This window comes from Pseudorca crassidens, chromosome 13 (assembly GCF_039906515.1).
Source record: "Pseudorca crassidens isolate mPseCra1 chromosome 13, mPseCra1.hap1, whole genome shotgun sequence".
In the NCBI taxonomy this organism is placed as follows: Eukaryota; Metazoa; Chordata; class Mammalia; order Artiodactyla; family Delphinidae; genus Pseudorca; species Pseudorca crassidens.
Genome location: NC_090308.1, coordinates 79908456 through 79925141, shown reverse-complemented (window position 1 = coordinate 79925141; position 16686 = coordinate 79908456). Strand labels below are relative to the sequence as shown.

The 16686-nt window shown below is 35.2% G+C and overlaps 1 protein-coding gene across 50 annotated transcripts in view; it reads left to right on the top strand.

Annotated features, from left to right (window-relative positions):
* RIMS1 (regulating synaptic membrane exocytosis 1) overlaps positions 1–16686 on the top strand; it is a 473777-nt gene that overhangs the window by 359979 nt on the left and 97112 nt on the right. For 38 of the 50 annotated variants that reach the window (XM_067702789.1, XM_067702799.1, XM_067702788.1 and 35 more), the window contains one exon: positions 14408–14520. The exons of the other annotated variants lie outside the window; for them this stretch is intronic. In XM_067702789.1, the coding sequence (XP_067558890.1) occupies positions 14408–14520 (113 nt within the window). The remainder of the gene's footprint in view (positions 1–14407; positions 14521–16686) is intronic. 50 annotated transcript variants of the gene reach the window in all.

Genomic DNA, 16686 nt, shown 5'->3' with positions numbered 1-16686 from the left:
CTGTTTATGATATTCGTATTCACAGTTGTCTTTCAGAGAAATCACCAATTTGTAAAGATTGAATTGAGGTGGGAAGAAAGGAGTGACTGAGGATGAAATTGGTGGAGTTATTTTGATAGTTAATATCACAAGTACATTCCTAAACACTTGCTACTTGAGGTTCCTGAAGTTTATCGTCTTAAGAGTCATATAGATACAACCTTTAAAATATGACAACAAACATGTATTATTGTAACTATGTATTCTTCTATAAGTAAAATGGATCTGGTTTACTGTGTGATAATACTATGTGCTTTGGGGTGTTTGGTAAATGATGATACTGTCCTCCTTCGTCTTATTATGGATCTATTTCAAGCTGGACAGTTTACATGACATCTTTGTGTGTCCTAGAATATGTTTTTAAAAGTAAACTTCTAATTTGCTTCATGGATTAGACCGAATTTAGCTGTTGTCTAATCCATTTGAGATGGATTTCATTGATGTTCTTAGGGCTGTGGAATCATGTCATGTTTTTCTTTCCATATAATATGTTAAAATTTACTTCTGTCTGCCATGAAGACTGGTGCAGAATGCAGCTTACTTGCAATCAGTGAAAGTTCTACCGCACTTGACTTCTTTCCAGTTTTCTTTTATGTATATTTGTGTTTTTTTTTTTAATTTTTAACAAAGGGTAATTTTCTTTTTTAAAAAAGATAACTGAGTTGATAAGCAGTTGTTGGTTAGGAGCAAACATTTCAAATGGTTTAGATTCCTGAATAGTGATACAACTTCCTGATGAACTTATAAAATAATTTTATTCATACACAGTTTCTGGTTACAATTATCTACATTATTTTGTTTAGGATCCATAGATTGTTTGCATGCTTCTTGTTTGGTTTTTTTTTTCTTGTAATTCAATTTTACTATTCTCTCCTTGTGCGATAAAACAATTTATATTATTTTAAAAGCTAACATATAATTTGAAAAGATACACTTAATTTTTGAAAAAGTATTTTAATGTTTCTTTTAAAAATTAGTAATGCTAGCCTATTTGCTACACGGAATCTGATTATGTTGAAGTATAGTTAGGGGAAAAGAAGAGGTGTGATAACAATGCAGATTTTGAGATAAAGTCGCTAAAAAGTAGCCTTAAAGTTTAGGTAACTCAAATGGTATGTGATAATTGAGAGCAAAAACTTTCAGGAAATTCCTCTGGGTATGTTCCAATGTTGTATTACAATGTAGCCCTTAGGTAGAGTGAGACTGAAAGCAACATAATTGGTTGCATAAAAATGTATGGTTTTCTGAAATCAACCAAGTGATTTTTGTGTGTGTGTGCAACCTAGTTGTCTTTTTTAAGAGGACGTATTTAAAGATCATTCATAAACTATAAACTAACACTTGATGTGCCAGTTATGTTTTATGTGTTCTGTTATTAATTCTGCTACCTAGAACTAATGGCACTCCCCTTCAAAATATCTAGATAGGCCATTATTTCTCAGTAAATGGTGCACCAACAAGGAGGCAGAGAAAGGCTTAAGAAATGTCTGAGAAATACAGTCTGCAAAGAACAATTTCACTTTGAGATATTTTAATATAATTACAGTAATTTGAGAAGGAAGAAAGGATTACTTAATTTAAAATATATTTTTTCCAGGTGGAAAATGTTCCTGAATATTTTCCACAGTGAAGAGAAAATGCCTACTATCTAGCAAAAACATGGAATTTATTTTTTTATTATATGCTTTTTCAATTATCTGAAATGCTGTCATTTTTTAAATGAAAATGTTAGTTATGAACGTTAAATATGCTTTTAAGTACATTTACAATAAAAAGTCACAATGGATTAAGGTTAAAATGTCTTAGTAAAGCGAGTGCTGTAATACTTTGCAATTCTTCAAAGGCAAGAAAAAAATAACGCAAGATATACTTTTCAAATGCCAAGTATACAATATTAATTCCCCAATGTTTCTGTTTTTATTTAAAATCTTTAAATTGTTGCATTCATTCTTTCTTTGATTGATTTTAGTACCATATCGGAGATTTCCTCATGGTTTCTCATTGCAGTTTACCATGTCACATTATATGTTACGTATTTTTGTTATTCATGCCGTTGTGTTGATTCACATTTCCATGTCTAACTATAAATTTGCTGATTTCTTTCTTTTGTTTCCATCATTATGTGCATTTAATTCATTGAAGAACAAGAAAAATATAACTCATCCACAAAAGGTAAATATTAATGTAACTTTTTTAACAATTTAATATTGTTCCTTTTCTCTCATAGTATATGAGTTATCTAACTGTATTTATTGAAATAATGAGCCAAACTATTTAACAGATAGCTTTTTCCATGCAGTGATTTGGAAAGGCATTTGGTATTAACCGTTTTGTATGGTGAGCAGTTCACATCAAAGAGGAGAAGATTAAAATTAAGAGTATTTTTGCTTCAAAATGTATTTATCCACACTGACAACTAGAAAACGATTCTCTTTGGAAAAGAATAGCATATTTGTGATATGTTTTTGTTTATTTGCATTCCCCTGCTCTCATAGATAAAGGGTTTAAGTCGTACCTTCTGTGGTGCAAAGGAATAGAAAATCCTTGGGTTTTCCTTCGAAATAGCAGTAACCTTATGGCGTATTTGGCCCGCTGCAGTCATGCATCTGGGAAGTAGCTGCCGGGATGCTACTCCTCTTGGCCTCAGGAGGGTTAGAACACCCATCAGTTCTTTCTTCCTGAGGGACACAGGAGGGAAACCGTTCAGCCTGCTGTGTCGGCACCTTGCTGACCTGCCTTGTGGTCCTTGGGATCACATTTGATGTTTGGTCTTTGGACTTGAGTCCCACGTAGATGCAGACCTCCTCCGACTGTCTTGGGCCACCCTATTTGGTGTTACTGTTGGCTTGATAATTAAATATTTGAATAGGAGTTTTCAGCTTAATGAAATAATATTAACAATATTAAAAAGTTATATAATGCTACATAATTTAATAAAAGTATTTACTCAATATTTATAGATTCGTGATTGAGTTAATTTGTTGCCCATAGTAACCCTCAGAGTTAGTCCTGAGAGGGCCATCATCCTTATTTTATGAAAGGTAAAACTCAGATTGAGAGACATTAAGAGACTTGCCCATTCATACTGGTGATGTGACCTAGACTGCAAGCCCAGGGCTCTTGCTTTGGACCTCCTTCCTCTATACTTTAGTGCATCCTATTTTAATAGGCACAAATCCCAAACACATATCCCTAACTCCGAGTAGATTGAGGTATGTGTTACGTCTCTCAGTGTCATAGATTGAAAATGGGAGATAATATTCAATTACTTATCTCAGTTTGAATTTATAAACATATATTTATATTCCGGCACATAATACATATTCTGGCAAAGTGTCTGACATACTAGGCAATAAATAGATATTAATAAAAATCAAATGTTATTCAGTGAGATCCAGATGCTTTGGTCCCTAGGTTTTACATAGATTTCCGGCTATCTTGCATTTTTAACTCAGGTATCAGAAACACAAATTTAGGTTAAGTAGTACAAAAATGGCCAATACATTGGTACTTATATTCAGAAGAACTTATTTAGATTTGCAAGATAAATTTTAGTTTGCTAAAAGCATTAAATTTTATGTTGGAGATGGGTCATGAGCTCATTCATTTAGCCAAAAGGAAGAGAAATGTAATAATTCTTCATCTGGAGAGCTCTTCCTTCTATATTATTACTAGCCAAAAGCTATAATTTGCTAATCAAAACAAAACAAAATTCATGGGTTGTAGAACCTCGGGTGTACGAAGCGTGCCCCTTTACAGCCTCGCTACACAGCGCATCAGGTCGTTGCGTTTTAACAAGGTCACTGTGTCCTGGCTGAGATGTGTCATCACTGTACCAAGTCTGCCTTGGACACAGGGTGTGGATAAGCTTCAACGGGATGCACCCCAGGGCTGAAAACCACCAAAGAGGCGCATCCCCAAATGCCGCCGGGAAGGCAGAGAGCAGCCCAGGATGCTGTACCTTCCCCCTTGGGATTTAAGGGAGCACAGCTTAGCAGGAAAAGCTTGGGAAGCCAGGAAAAGACAGACGCAAATTCAAGAGATTTCTTTAGAGTCCAATTTTAGACTCACCTGCCCCATAGGAAAGAAAACGTTTTATTTTGCATAGAACCCCTGCTGCTGTGAGCTGATCTTTTCTGGGGTCGCTCATATTGGAGAATTGAGTTATCTTGAGTGTTCCCTGGGTGATGGGGCCTGGCCCAGCCATGCTGAGCGAACGGCACAGGCCACCGACCCCTAGGGAGAGTTGGTTTTTGATGAATTGAAGACGAACTTGGAAGATGTTCCCAGTTCGTTGAGGCTTACGAGGTTTCACAAGATGCAAGATTTCCAGTGTTAAAACCAGGACAGCTCTGGGCGAACTGGGAAGGTTGGTGCCCCTCACTGTAGGGAACCACTATGTAATTGTACAGCATGTTTTGCAAAGCACTTCCAGCGAGGTATAAAATACCGTGAACATTTTTAATGGTAGATGGAATTTCTAGGGCACTTCCTCTATGTCAGTGACTTGACTGAGCATGTCAGGTATTCATCTCATATTTGTACAACCACCTGAGACATAACTCTTCATATCCTCATTTGCCAACGGAGGAGAGCTGAAGCTCAGAGAGATGCGAAACCTGGCCCTGTGTCAGTCTTCATTTGGGAAGTGGTAGGACAGGGAACCGGGCTCGAGCCTCACTCCAGAGACCTCGTTCTGAACCACTCTGATAGGCAGCCTCTCCCACATTCGGCACTGACCGAGCACCCACTGTGCATCAATACCACGTAATTACGGTAATAACCTGGGCACAGCCCTAAGGAAGGTGTGATGACTCCTTTTATAGAAAGAGGGCACGGGGGTTACGAGGTCGCCCACAGTAGCAAAGCTGCTAGAGGACAGAGCTGGACAGTGACCCCACGGCCCGTGTTCTGTCCCCTGCCTCGTGTCACTGTCACATCTTACACTCACAGCACCGGGAGGCCCTCTTAGGGGCCCTACCTCCCCCGGTGACCTGATTTGGGGCCGCGCGTCTGAATCTTCCAATCCCTGGCGTGCTCTTCAGGTGAAGCTTGCGCCTTGAGAACAGGAAGCCAGTGTATTTGGACAAAGATAACACAGATTTTGGGCTGAAAAGTTAACTGAGGAAATAGAAATGTTCCTAGCAGGTTATTTACCCTTTACCTCCCCCTTTTATGTTGGAAACTAATAGACCCTATCTTTTTAGGATTCACAGACTGTTTTATAGGCATATTTGAAATCATTCATTCTAAAAGTAAGCCAATTTTTCCCTCTCTGCTACATTTCTTGGACAGTTTTAAAGAGCCCATGAATGTAGTTTGGGGGCATCGAAATAATGATATAAGAAGATCAAAACAGAACCAGAAATTAAATGACTTCAAGGTGAGAAAAAATGTTATTATCATAATAAATTTCTAATTTATATGCCTTTAAGATAGTATTTCTTAAGTGCATTAACTTTTTGCCTTTTGGAGGCAATTTGGAATCATAACAAAACACATTATACTGCCTTTTCTACAAATATGAATTCCCTTTATCATAAAAAATGTGTAATTTACACACACAGAGAATGAAAGGCAGAGTTCAAGTGACTAAACGGTTTAAACAGGAATAAAGGGCAAATAGCATCTGTTGCGTTTTGTTTTCCTGTTTTCGCTAATAAAATATATAATAATTATTGCAACCAGGCCACTTAAGAGTTATCTCTAGTCAACTGAATTTTTAAACTTCTATTAAACAAATGCTCAAATAAATTACCTATATCTGCTTTTTGAAATGTTGACAAGAGCAGTTTGAATGTTAAGTCATGCAAAATGTAATTTTTATGGAGCTATTAGCATGAACCTTAATTAGGTGTAATTCATATTAAAAAGTAAAAATCATTTTAATAATTTTCTGTTACATTATTTATTGTTTAAGTAGTTGCACCCTTAGTAGTATACCATGGTTATGAAACACGTTATAGGAAAATATTATGCAACTTGACTTTCGCCAAAATAAGTAAACTAATTTGTATGTATATTCTATACAGGCAGCATTTTTTTAACTGTCATTAAGTAGAAAAGGATTCCAACTTTATTCACATTTTTCTTAGATGCATACTGAGTAGGTGCATGTGACCCAGGTGATTCATTTGTTGTTATTGTGCATTAAGATTTCAAGTTCCTTAACCTTCTAGGGCTTTGCTTTTCCTGAACACTTACTATGAATATTCATGAATGTTTATTCATAAATATTTAGAGCTCCATTAGTAAAAGTGTCTAATTGATCCATTTCTCTTTTTGTCACAAACCCAGAACTATGGTTGTCATTCTAGCCTTCCCTTTAAACTTTAGGGACGTAGTAAAGCGACCCATGTAAAACAGTTCCAAATTCTCGGTTTTGACCCTTTTTTTCCATTCCGCTGATTCAAATGTGAATATTTATAATAGTAGTAAAGACTTTTAAAACTTCAAAGTATTTAACACTTAAATCAGCCAATGGTCAAATTGTCAGATATGCCCCCTTGAGGGAGAACATCGTTGCCCCTTCCTCCCTGGGGTCTGTGGGTCGTGCAGGAGAGGATGCTGAGAAAAGGCTGATATCTAGCCATGAACAGACTCTTTGATTTTTCTCCTCTAAAGCTGTACATTTCCCCTAAATATCGTACATTTTTTTTGCAAGCTTTAAAATTTGTAAACACTTTTTACAGAAAAGAAGGGAAGAGACATTGAATTTAGTAGTTATGCCACATTGAGCCTTTCAAGATAGATTCTGTTGCCATCAGCATAATTGGAATAATGAAAAATGATGGATAAACATATTAGAGATACAGGGGATAAACAACACGACTCCTTGGGGAGTGAGTCTGTTATTCCCTGAGAAACCTTAATTCCATGGACTACTCTGCATGCTGAGTATGTTCTAAGCGGTGCCTCGTAAGGAGGACGGTGCTCTCTTTCAAGACAGAAATACATTTAAAAACTGTTTACTACATCTGTAACTCTATTTCTGCTTTGTAGATAAGTTCATTTGTACCCTTTTTTTAGATTCCACATATAAGCGTTATCACGTGACATTTGACTCTCTCTGTCTGACTACTCAGTATGACAATCTCTAGGTCCATCCATGTTGCTGCATATGGCATTATTTCGGGGAGGGATAAATTAGGAGAGTGGGATTGACATATACAAACTACTATACGTAAGATAACTAACAAAGACCTACTACTGTATAACACAGGGAACTCTACTCAATACTCTGTAATGGCCTATATGGGAAAAGAATCTTTAAAAAAAGTGGATATATGTATATGTATAACTGATTCACTTTGCTGTACACTTGAAACTAACACATTGTAAATACTCCAATAAAAATTCTAAAAAATTAATCAAAACAAAAATAAAAGCAAGAGGGATGAGACTGAAAAAAATCATGTGCCTAAAACCAGAGAGATGTTACAATGTAGATGTAAACAGAAGAATTTTAAAGCCAATTTTTAATGCCTCTGTTCTGTTTAGAAACACCATGAGCAAAAGTTTTGTTTTAAAAAAAGACATTTTGTTCAAAGACATGATATAGGAAAATAATAAATAGGACAAAACATAAAACTCTTTAAAAACTTTTAAAAATAAAAAGCTGTTTAACTCTGTGTAACACAAAAGGGCAAGGTAAAATGACAGATTTTCATCTGACTCCCTTATCTGTCCAGTATCTGATTAATATTTTCAGTGTTACTCTGGGACTTGGCAACTTTGACACTGAAAGTGAGATCTGGGTCTGGAAATCCTGAGCTTTGTTTCAGGTAGTGGAGTGAAAATCAGCTAAAACAAGAGACAGCCTTGGGGTTTGGGCTGCAGCAAGATTTGAGTGATGATACAGACAAATTACCTATTTCCCCTATGTCAATATTCCATTTCAATTACCTATACTAAAACACAGGCTGTTTTCTTTAAAAATCCTTAAAGGCAATGTGGTTATTCACTAAATGTGTTACTTACTTGTGTTTTATGTTTCTCATACTGGATAGATGTTATATTTTATTTTATTGTTTATGTAACTGTAGCATAATCCTTAACATTCAAGAGAATCATGCAGGGGTGCAAGGGAAACAGTTTTGCACATTTCTACCCTTGCAAATTGAAATGCATTTTATTCTAGGAAAATGACCCATTTCTGGCATTTCTGTATAGTCAAAATATTTTAAACATTTAATCTTTATTTATACATACTGTATATGTCAGGGGAAAGGAGGTGGTGTGTAAGTATTCTATCAAAGTTGCTTATTATACTCATATGACTCCAAAGATAAGGATGAACATGAAAGGACTACATTATCTTTTAACTGGAAAAAAAAAAAGATAGAAAATAACAAAAAATATAACCAGTAAATTTTTCCCCTTAACTTCCATGGTTTTGGTAAATTGGCAAATAAAAAAAAAGTAAAAATGGTGGAAATCAGTTAATTGACTACAAGAGAGTAAGTCATTGTAGTTTTCCATTTTTTGAAAATGTGAAAAAAATATCAATACCCTATTGAACTAATACAGAGTCATAGACTGCAACCGTGGGAAGTTACTCTAAGTTACTTTCTCTTCCCTTTACAAATGAAAACTCCGTAATGGACAGATTTCAGGACTGATCAAGGCCACGGTGACGGATGCTGATGCCACTAAGGTTGTCATCTCTGCCGAACTTTCCCAGTCCTGAGTTCCGACCATTTCACTCCATTGCTTCCAGATGTATGGAAAGTGTTCACACATCTTAACAATTTGTATTCCTCTAAAGTCTAGAAGGCTGTGTGTAGAGACTAGCATTGCAGTCTTGAATTTTCAAATATAAAAACATCTTTCTTTCTCTTCAGGCTGTGCATAGCTTATAATGATTACAGATTCAGTCAGCTAAATTTTTTCATCTTTTATTACTTTATAATTTTCACGTTTCCTATTGTTTATTGTATTTGAGTGCCCACTAGTACTGATTTTTGACAATAAAATGCTTCGGAGAAGGGGTTTTATCTGTGCTGTCAGTAACTGAGACATTGCAAGTGCTTCCTCCATCTGTTTAATTCTACCTGACAGCTTTCAGTTGTGTAGTCATTTATCATCGCTCTTTCTGAGACACGCACTGGACCAAGGTCGGGGCTTGACTGTCCAAACTCGCATTGTATCAGTAACAGCAAGGAAGCAGAGGCGTTAAGTTTTCTATCATAAAGTGTGACAGCACTTTGTAGTTAACTAGATGAGCTTAGTTATCCTGTGCAAATGTTACCATGTTTCACCTTTGACACATGAACTAGCTAACCTTGTTAGAAAATAAAATACTCATAATCTTTTTACTTCAATATATTTAATAATATAGAAATTTTCATTATTCCTATTCTCTTTTACACTATTTCACCTGGAACACTTGAAAATACAGGCTTAACAATATATTACATGGATTATCTTTTTTGCCTATAAACACAAGCATTTGAAATTTCAAATTCATGTTAATTTCTAGATGCATAGGGAGAAATGTGAAAGATTTAAGGACTTTGAAGAGCAGAGCATATATATTTTTATATATATTTATATATTGTAAATAATTGTATTTATATAATTATAAATTTGTGAATAATATTTAAACCACATTTATGAAAATTTAATGTTTAACATAATTATCAAATTACACAGAATCATAATATTCACAATATTTTAAAGCAAGTCATGAATGTCTGCTAAGTCAAAGGAGTTTCCCAGAAAATCATATTTCTCTTTGGAAAAGGTGGTACTACAGAAATTTTTCAGTGGTGGGTTAAGGAAGATTTATTCATGATTCTTAAGCTATCTTTTTTTTTTTTTTTTAAGTCACAGGCCTATTTAATAATCTTATGAAAGGGATAGATCTAGAAAAATGCATACAGACACAAACACAATATTTGCAAATGACTTCAGCTACTTCAGTTTCACCAAAGATCATCTATGATACTAGAATTCATAGCAAAACATAGGGCATGAAAAGAGAAGTAATTATTTTAATGTCTTTATTTTTAATAATACCTAAGACTTTCCATTAGAAAACTCTAATAAATTACTTTTTAAATTGTATTTACTTTTCTCACCTTGCATGCTGCAATCAGTTATTCTCGTTGAGTTTAGAAGACAAGAAATTATTTCATAAGTATTGTTTTAGCTTAACCTCTAAAAAAAGTTCTAGTTTTATACTTTCTTACTTGTAATGTTGAGCTGATATTTGATATATGTACATTCATTGGATAAAAATACCAGAGTTTAAAAATAACAGTGGATATAGAGTAAAGTTGATCTAAAGAAAACAGATTAAGTTCAATACATATCTTTTAGGTAAATTAATATTTGCTTTTTAAAAAGCACAATTTATTCAACATCAAACACATCAGTCAGCTTGTAGAAAGCCCAGTGAAAAGTTCCAGCTCTTAAAAAAAAGCTTCTGTATGAAATTACAATGTTAATTACACCCTAGGGGCTAGGAGAAATGAATTACGTTACTATCACTCTAGGGGCAATTATAACTGAAATAGCTGTACTATATGTAAGCTATATTTTCATTAAAAGACTAAGTGAAATTACATGATAATTATATTTGTCATAGAAAATGAGAGGGGTTATTTCACTCTCTAGTATGTAGCAGTGTTTGAAATTTAAAAAAAAAAACAAAAAAAACCCAGAAGTCCCCGAATTTAAAATCTTTTTAAAAAGGAATAGTAACTGACACTTCAGTGGTTTTGTGGGTCTCCAAGGCTAGCAGTATTCAGAATGCTCCTAAAATGTGAGTTTAATGCTAGGATTTGTGGAAGAATTAGAAAATATTTTATTTCATGTTTTAATTTTGCTATTGGTATTAAAATTGTTAATATAGAAATTTTAAATGATCAGTAATCATTCTTTTCAAATTAAGATATTTGAGCTCTCTGGGCTGTGGTTAATTTTACTTTTAGTGAGATACTTAACAGATAATCATATTCCAAGGATTCAATTAATTTCTAATCATTACCAAATATCTGTTATTCTCTCTATAAATCATGTACCTTAATCATCATGTCTTCTGGTTCAAACTTGTGACAAATATTCTATTTTAACTCATAAATTTTTCTTACTATTTAGATTGACACATCCATAATCCAGTAACGATGTCCATTTATTCCACAATATACAGTTGAAAAAGAAAATGCAAAATAAGACTGAAGCCTCTTCATTGATGTTTACGAAAAACGATTTTACTGAAACATGATCACGTGTATAAACAATTATTTTAGAATACACACGAGTGTACACATAATCAGGAAATAATGAGAAATGGTTTTTTTAATGTTAATTATATGTAATTATCTGGCTTTTGATATGAGTAGGTCAATGATAAGCTGTTTGCATTTTGCTTCTGATCTTGGAATCCGAGAGCAAACAGTGAGGACATAACAAACTACCTTTTTGCTGGCGAGTCAAGGGGTCTAGTCACGACTTTGAAAAAAAACTAATTTGGAGATTTCCTTTCTTTGACAGATTAGAAGAGGTCAAATTTCACTTGTTTAGGAACAGAGATAGTACATGAATCGTTTTTGGAAGGTCAAAGCGAAGTCATTTAAAACCATTTTAGGGATTTGGTTTGTTGTTGGTATTTTTTAAAGTCTTTAAAAAACCTGCTACTGCTGCCATTTTCCTTTGGTATTGGCCTTGGTCCTGTCTGTTCTGCCTCTGCTTCCATACCCAGTGAGTTTACTCTGAAAGCAGAATGACAGCTGTCGCCACCACCAGCAGGTCTTCTTGAGAGCGATACAACACACAGAGCAGCCTTGTCCAAGAGTAAAAAAAAAAAAAAAAAAAAAAGACCACATTTAATAAAGGGAAAAAAAGAAATGAAACGAGTAAGAAAGAAAGGAAATCGCATTTACCTTTGTAAACTTTACAAAAGCCTGCAGAATTGCTAGTCTGGATGCAGTTGGTTTTAGAAAAGAATAAAAACAAAGTATAACGGAAAGTATCTAGCTTTTGACAAAACAATCTGCCTGGAGAGTCTTCCAGGTTCATTAGATGGAAAGCCGTCCTTAATTCTTGGAGGTGAAAATCGTGGTCTTCTCTAAGGGGCAGCTGGAACCCACAGGTACTTTGCTAATCACACACCGCCTTGAAAAGAATCTGAATTCTCTTGCTTGATTTTGTCATGGCTTCTTGGCCACCAGCTGCTGCATCCCTCAGGCTCACCCTAGGAATTCAGTGTCCCCATATCTTTTCTTAATAAGCTTTTTTCCCAAGCCCAGAGGGGAAAAACTATAGGATTCATTTCAGTTAGGCTACCACTGTGTTCTTATGATTTAGTTTCGAGTTTTGCAAAGTAAAGATTTAAAATCAACCATATCATAAGCTAAGTAATTCTATTTAAAGCAATGAGGTGTTGTCCTGGCAAGGTTAAATCACCAGAACTGCTTCAAGCTGCTTCAGGCAGTACATCTTGGGAAATAATCTTTTCAGTGTCCAGTAACTGACCCCCTAAGAATTACATGATGCTAAACGTAAAGGTCACAAAGCTATGGGCTAATCAACGTCAAAAATTTCTTTAAATTAATATCTTTGCTGAGAAGATTAAGCTAACACCATTTAAATCTGCTTTTATCACAAATAGAGATTACTTGGAATTGCTTTAAGCTTTAATCGTACAGTACAGCTGATTACAGTTCATTTGACTTCCTCAAAGCTCGAAGCAGGTGACCCAGGAGCTACCACGTCACAGGCAGATGGCAGAAAGAAGACACATGTACATTTTTCTCATTGGGTATACAGTCTTCTATAAATACAACTCACATTTTTCAATAACTTGTCTCAATTCCTAATTCTCTTGAGTAGCATTTTGCTTTATATTACTTATTATGACTCCTTATATATTGTCAAGTAATTAATACATTTCTGAACTGCTTTTCTCAAGATCTCTATTGAACCATCCTTTAGTCATAATAGTCATCACTTACGGTCTCAAGTCAACATTTTCAAAGCAAGTGTGCGTGATTGCTTCATCCACATAACTGTGACATTAGGGATTGATAATCGTCTAATTTACTGAATTTAAACAGAGCTAAACATCTAACAGCTTGGTGTGAAAATTACAAGTAAAACATTTACCCACACATTTCACAGCATGTATTTATCTCCTGGGCTATGAGCCTGTATTTGAACACACAGTAAAAGCTACATATTTACTGAATTTTTATAACAAGTGTCAGTGCCTTTTATCAGGGATCACAGGCCATGTTTAATCACTGCAATGGAAAAAATGTGTCAACAAGTGTCTTTATAAACTCCTTGTAAGACAGGAAGTCAGCACTCACCTCAATTAGTTGTATCAAAATGTCCACTCTCCTTTAAATCACAGGGCCTCTGAGCAGAAGCCCCAGTACATGAATTACAAAACAGTATGGGTTGTGGTCAGATACAGGTGTATATACACAACTTAAAAATAAATTGTAGCACTTGTTGCAGAGATTGGCAAGAGATAAGTTGTGAAACATAAACGTAGGTCTCACAACGCAGGTATACGCACACGACTGTATTCTTCAGTCTTCATTTGTAAGAATGTAAAAATTAAAGGCAGGGTTTTAAAGCCAAGCTGCTTGTGATGGATTCTGACTTAAAATAGCTCATACTTTATTGAAGGCTGTAATTCTTCGCATCTAAACAATCACTCCTGTTACTTAGGAGATGATAAAGGCATAACTGGAATACACATGTTTATTTACAAATTTAAATTAAAGAGCTAAAGTTCTATATCACATTTTCAAAAAGTGTGAATTTCATTTATGTTTTCTTCAGAAATAGAAAACAAATCTTTTCTCTTAGCAAGTCCGTTTTTAAGAATGGAAAATATTCATGAAAAGCGGCTGGTAGAAATGAAGGATTTAATAAGAATGGCTCAGAAAAGCAGGCGCTCTTCCATTACAAGAGTTTTTAAGTGACTCCTGCAGCTGAGGGTGTCACATGGTGTGCATGCATGTAAATAAACACGTGTATCTCTGTGTGATGTGTTCTATCTATATGTACAAGCAACAACCAGTTCATTCAACAGGAAGCATATTTTCACAATTAAATTCGGTTTCACTTAATGACTCATGAATGGAACTGAGATTATTTCATATCCGATAAAGACATAGAATCCTTAGCTTTTGTTACTAACCGTTGTGTCCCCCATTCTGTGTGATTTGAGTCACGTTCCTCTTTAGAGCGACAGTTGCTAGCATTGTATCTTCTGCCTTTTTTTGGTTAATCGTGTGATTTCGAAATTTTATTTGGTTGAAGTCGTATCAAAAGCATTGCAATCTTAAACCATTCGGTTCTTCAGAGGTGCTTCGGTGTTTTAATAGACTCCCGTTGTGTGTTTTTGCAGCAAGCTTAGTAGTGGAGGAGCGAACGAGACAGATGAAAATGAAAGTGCATCGATTTAAGCAGACAACAGGGTCTGGTTCTAGTCGAGAACTTGATCGCGAACAATACTCCAAGGTAAAACCAGTAACCAACCAATAGTTCCCCTGGTAAAAAAGTACATTATGGGTAGCAGGTAGGACCAGTGAGCACCAGGTTACAGGAGAGAGGTTATCCTTCAGGTGATGCTCTTGCATCATAACCTCTCTCCTCTTGATATTTTCACAAGATATGTTTAGTAACATATTGTCTATTAACCTGGATTAAATGTTTTATTTAAAAAGAAAATGAAAATACTTGATATGAAAGTCACTTGATGATCGATTGTCGTGGTCAAATTCACATAAATAAGCAAGATATGTGAAGCCATTTTAAGCCATTGTATTGCTTGAATATCACTTAATATTGTATTTTAAATACTAAGATATAGATTTATACTCTTAAATACTATTTGAGGTTGATATTCCTATGAGATTTCTTAGTGAATGACAGAAATTATGTGATGTGAGATTTCTTATTGATCTGTCTTTAGTGAGAAAAATAACTGATTTCAAAGTCTCAGAAACTGAGATCCACACAATTTCAAGTGAATAAAAATTTAATTTATATTTCAATATTATTTTGTATGGATGCAATAAGGAGTTTATAAACTGCTAACTAGCATCTGATAATTTTGATTAAAATATGCATAGAATTTTATACTTCATGAAGCAATTTTAAATTTATTATCTGCTTTATTTAAAAACCTTTTTTTTTTAGAATACTACAAAAGTGGCAGCAGCCACTACAGGAAAACCCGTGTTTTAATCTGATGTCAAGAATACTTTTGGAAGTAATGATCTTTTCGAAATTCAAAATTAAATAAAACGTTGTTAGCTTGTTATATGAACCTAGAAAAACCTACTCATTTTTAAATATTGGAGGTTGTTCATTATATAGCCAGATATTCAGGGACTAACACAAAAATATGGAGGTGGTGACAAAATCTGATTTGTCACCAGCCCACCATAGAGCCATATGTGCTGGATGCCATCTTATCACTTTATATCTTAGTTTAGTTGCAGAAGGGTTGCAACTGGACAACGTCCAAGGTCGCTGTGATTCAGCGGGGCTCAACTCCCAAGGAGTCTGAAACAGTATTTTAAAAAGTAAAATCAGTAAAGAAAAGAAAAAATCAGTAAGCAAAATATCTTGATGTTGCAGAGTTGCTGATTCCAGCTCCACATAGTTTTTCCTCCAGTTTGTTCTTTATGATATTATTACTTCATCTGCTATTTGTCTGTCTTTATGGATATCATCATCATTTTTGCTTGCTTTTACCACAAATGCAGTAAGAATTAGGAAGCAGCATAAGTTAGGTTTGCTTCCTCCACTGTTGCATGTTCTTATTTAGAAACGATCTTTAAAGCTGGAAATGTTTTCTTAATTTCTTAGCATTATGTCAAAGGACGAGGTCAAATAGAACAGCAGGGATAGGCAGAGCCAGTGCAGGAAACAAGGAAGAGATAAATAAAGAATCAGCGTAAAAAGACTGAAAGCCTTTTCTGAACTAGGCCTCACATCATTAATCCATTGATCAAAAACAAAATAAAAAATAAACTATAAAATGAAGTCCCCTAGAAGTCTAAATCACCACTAACACATATTCATAATGAAATCAAAAGTAGGTTTATCGGGCTCCCCTGGTGGCGCAGTGGTTGAGAGTCCGCCTGCCGATGCAGGGGACACGGGTTCGTGCCCCGGTCCGGGAAGATCCCACGTGCCGTGGAGCAGCTGGTCCCGTGAGCCATGGCCGCTGAGCCTGCGCATCCAGAGCCTGTGCTCCGCAACGGGAGAGGCCACGACAGTGAGAGGCCCGTGTACCGCAAAAAAAAAAAAAAAAAAAAAAGTAGGTTTATCTTGGTCGGGAAATTCCAAATTCTCTGATGGGTAGAAATTTAGAACTTGAAAATACCTCAAAATGATCTTCAATTCCACCTCTCTTATTTACCAGATTCATGAAAACTGAGGCCCCCTCAGAAGAAAGGAGGTGCTTTCCCAACATTAACAAAGACTTTCTAGGGAGTGGTGAGCCCACGAACTCCTGATCTGGAACTTAGATGCCCTTCGTTCCTCTTCTGACATCAATGAAATGTACACATGACTCCAGTTTGATTCAGAGATTCTTCTATGGCTTTTGATTTGCATGCAGTTAAATTATCATATTCTATCATTCCTTCCTTATTTGCACAGACATTCTTTTCC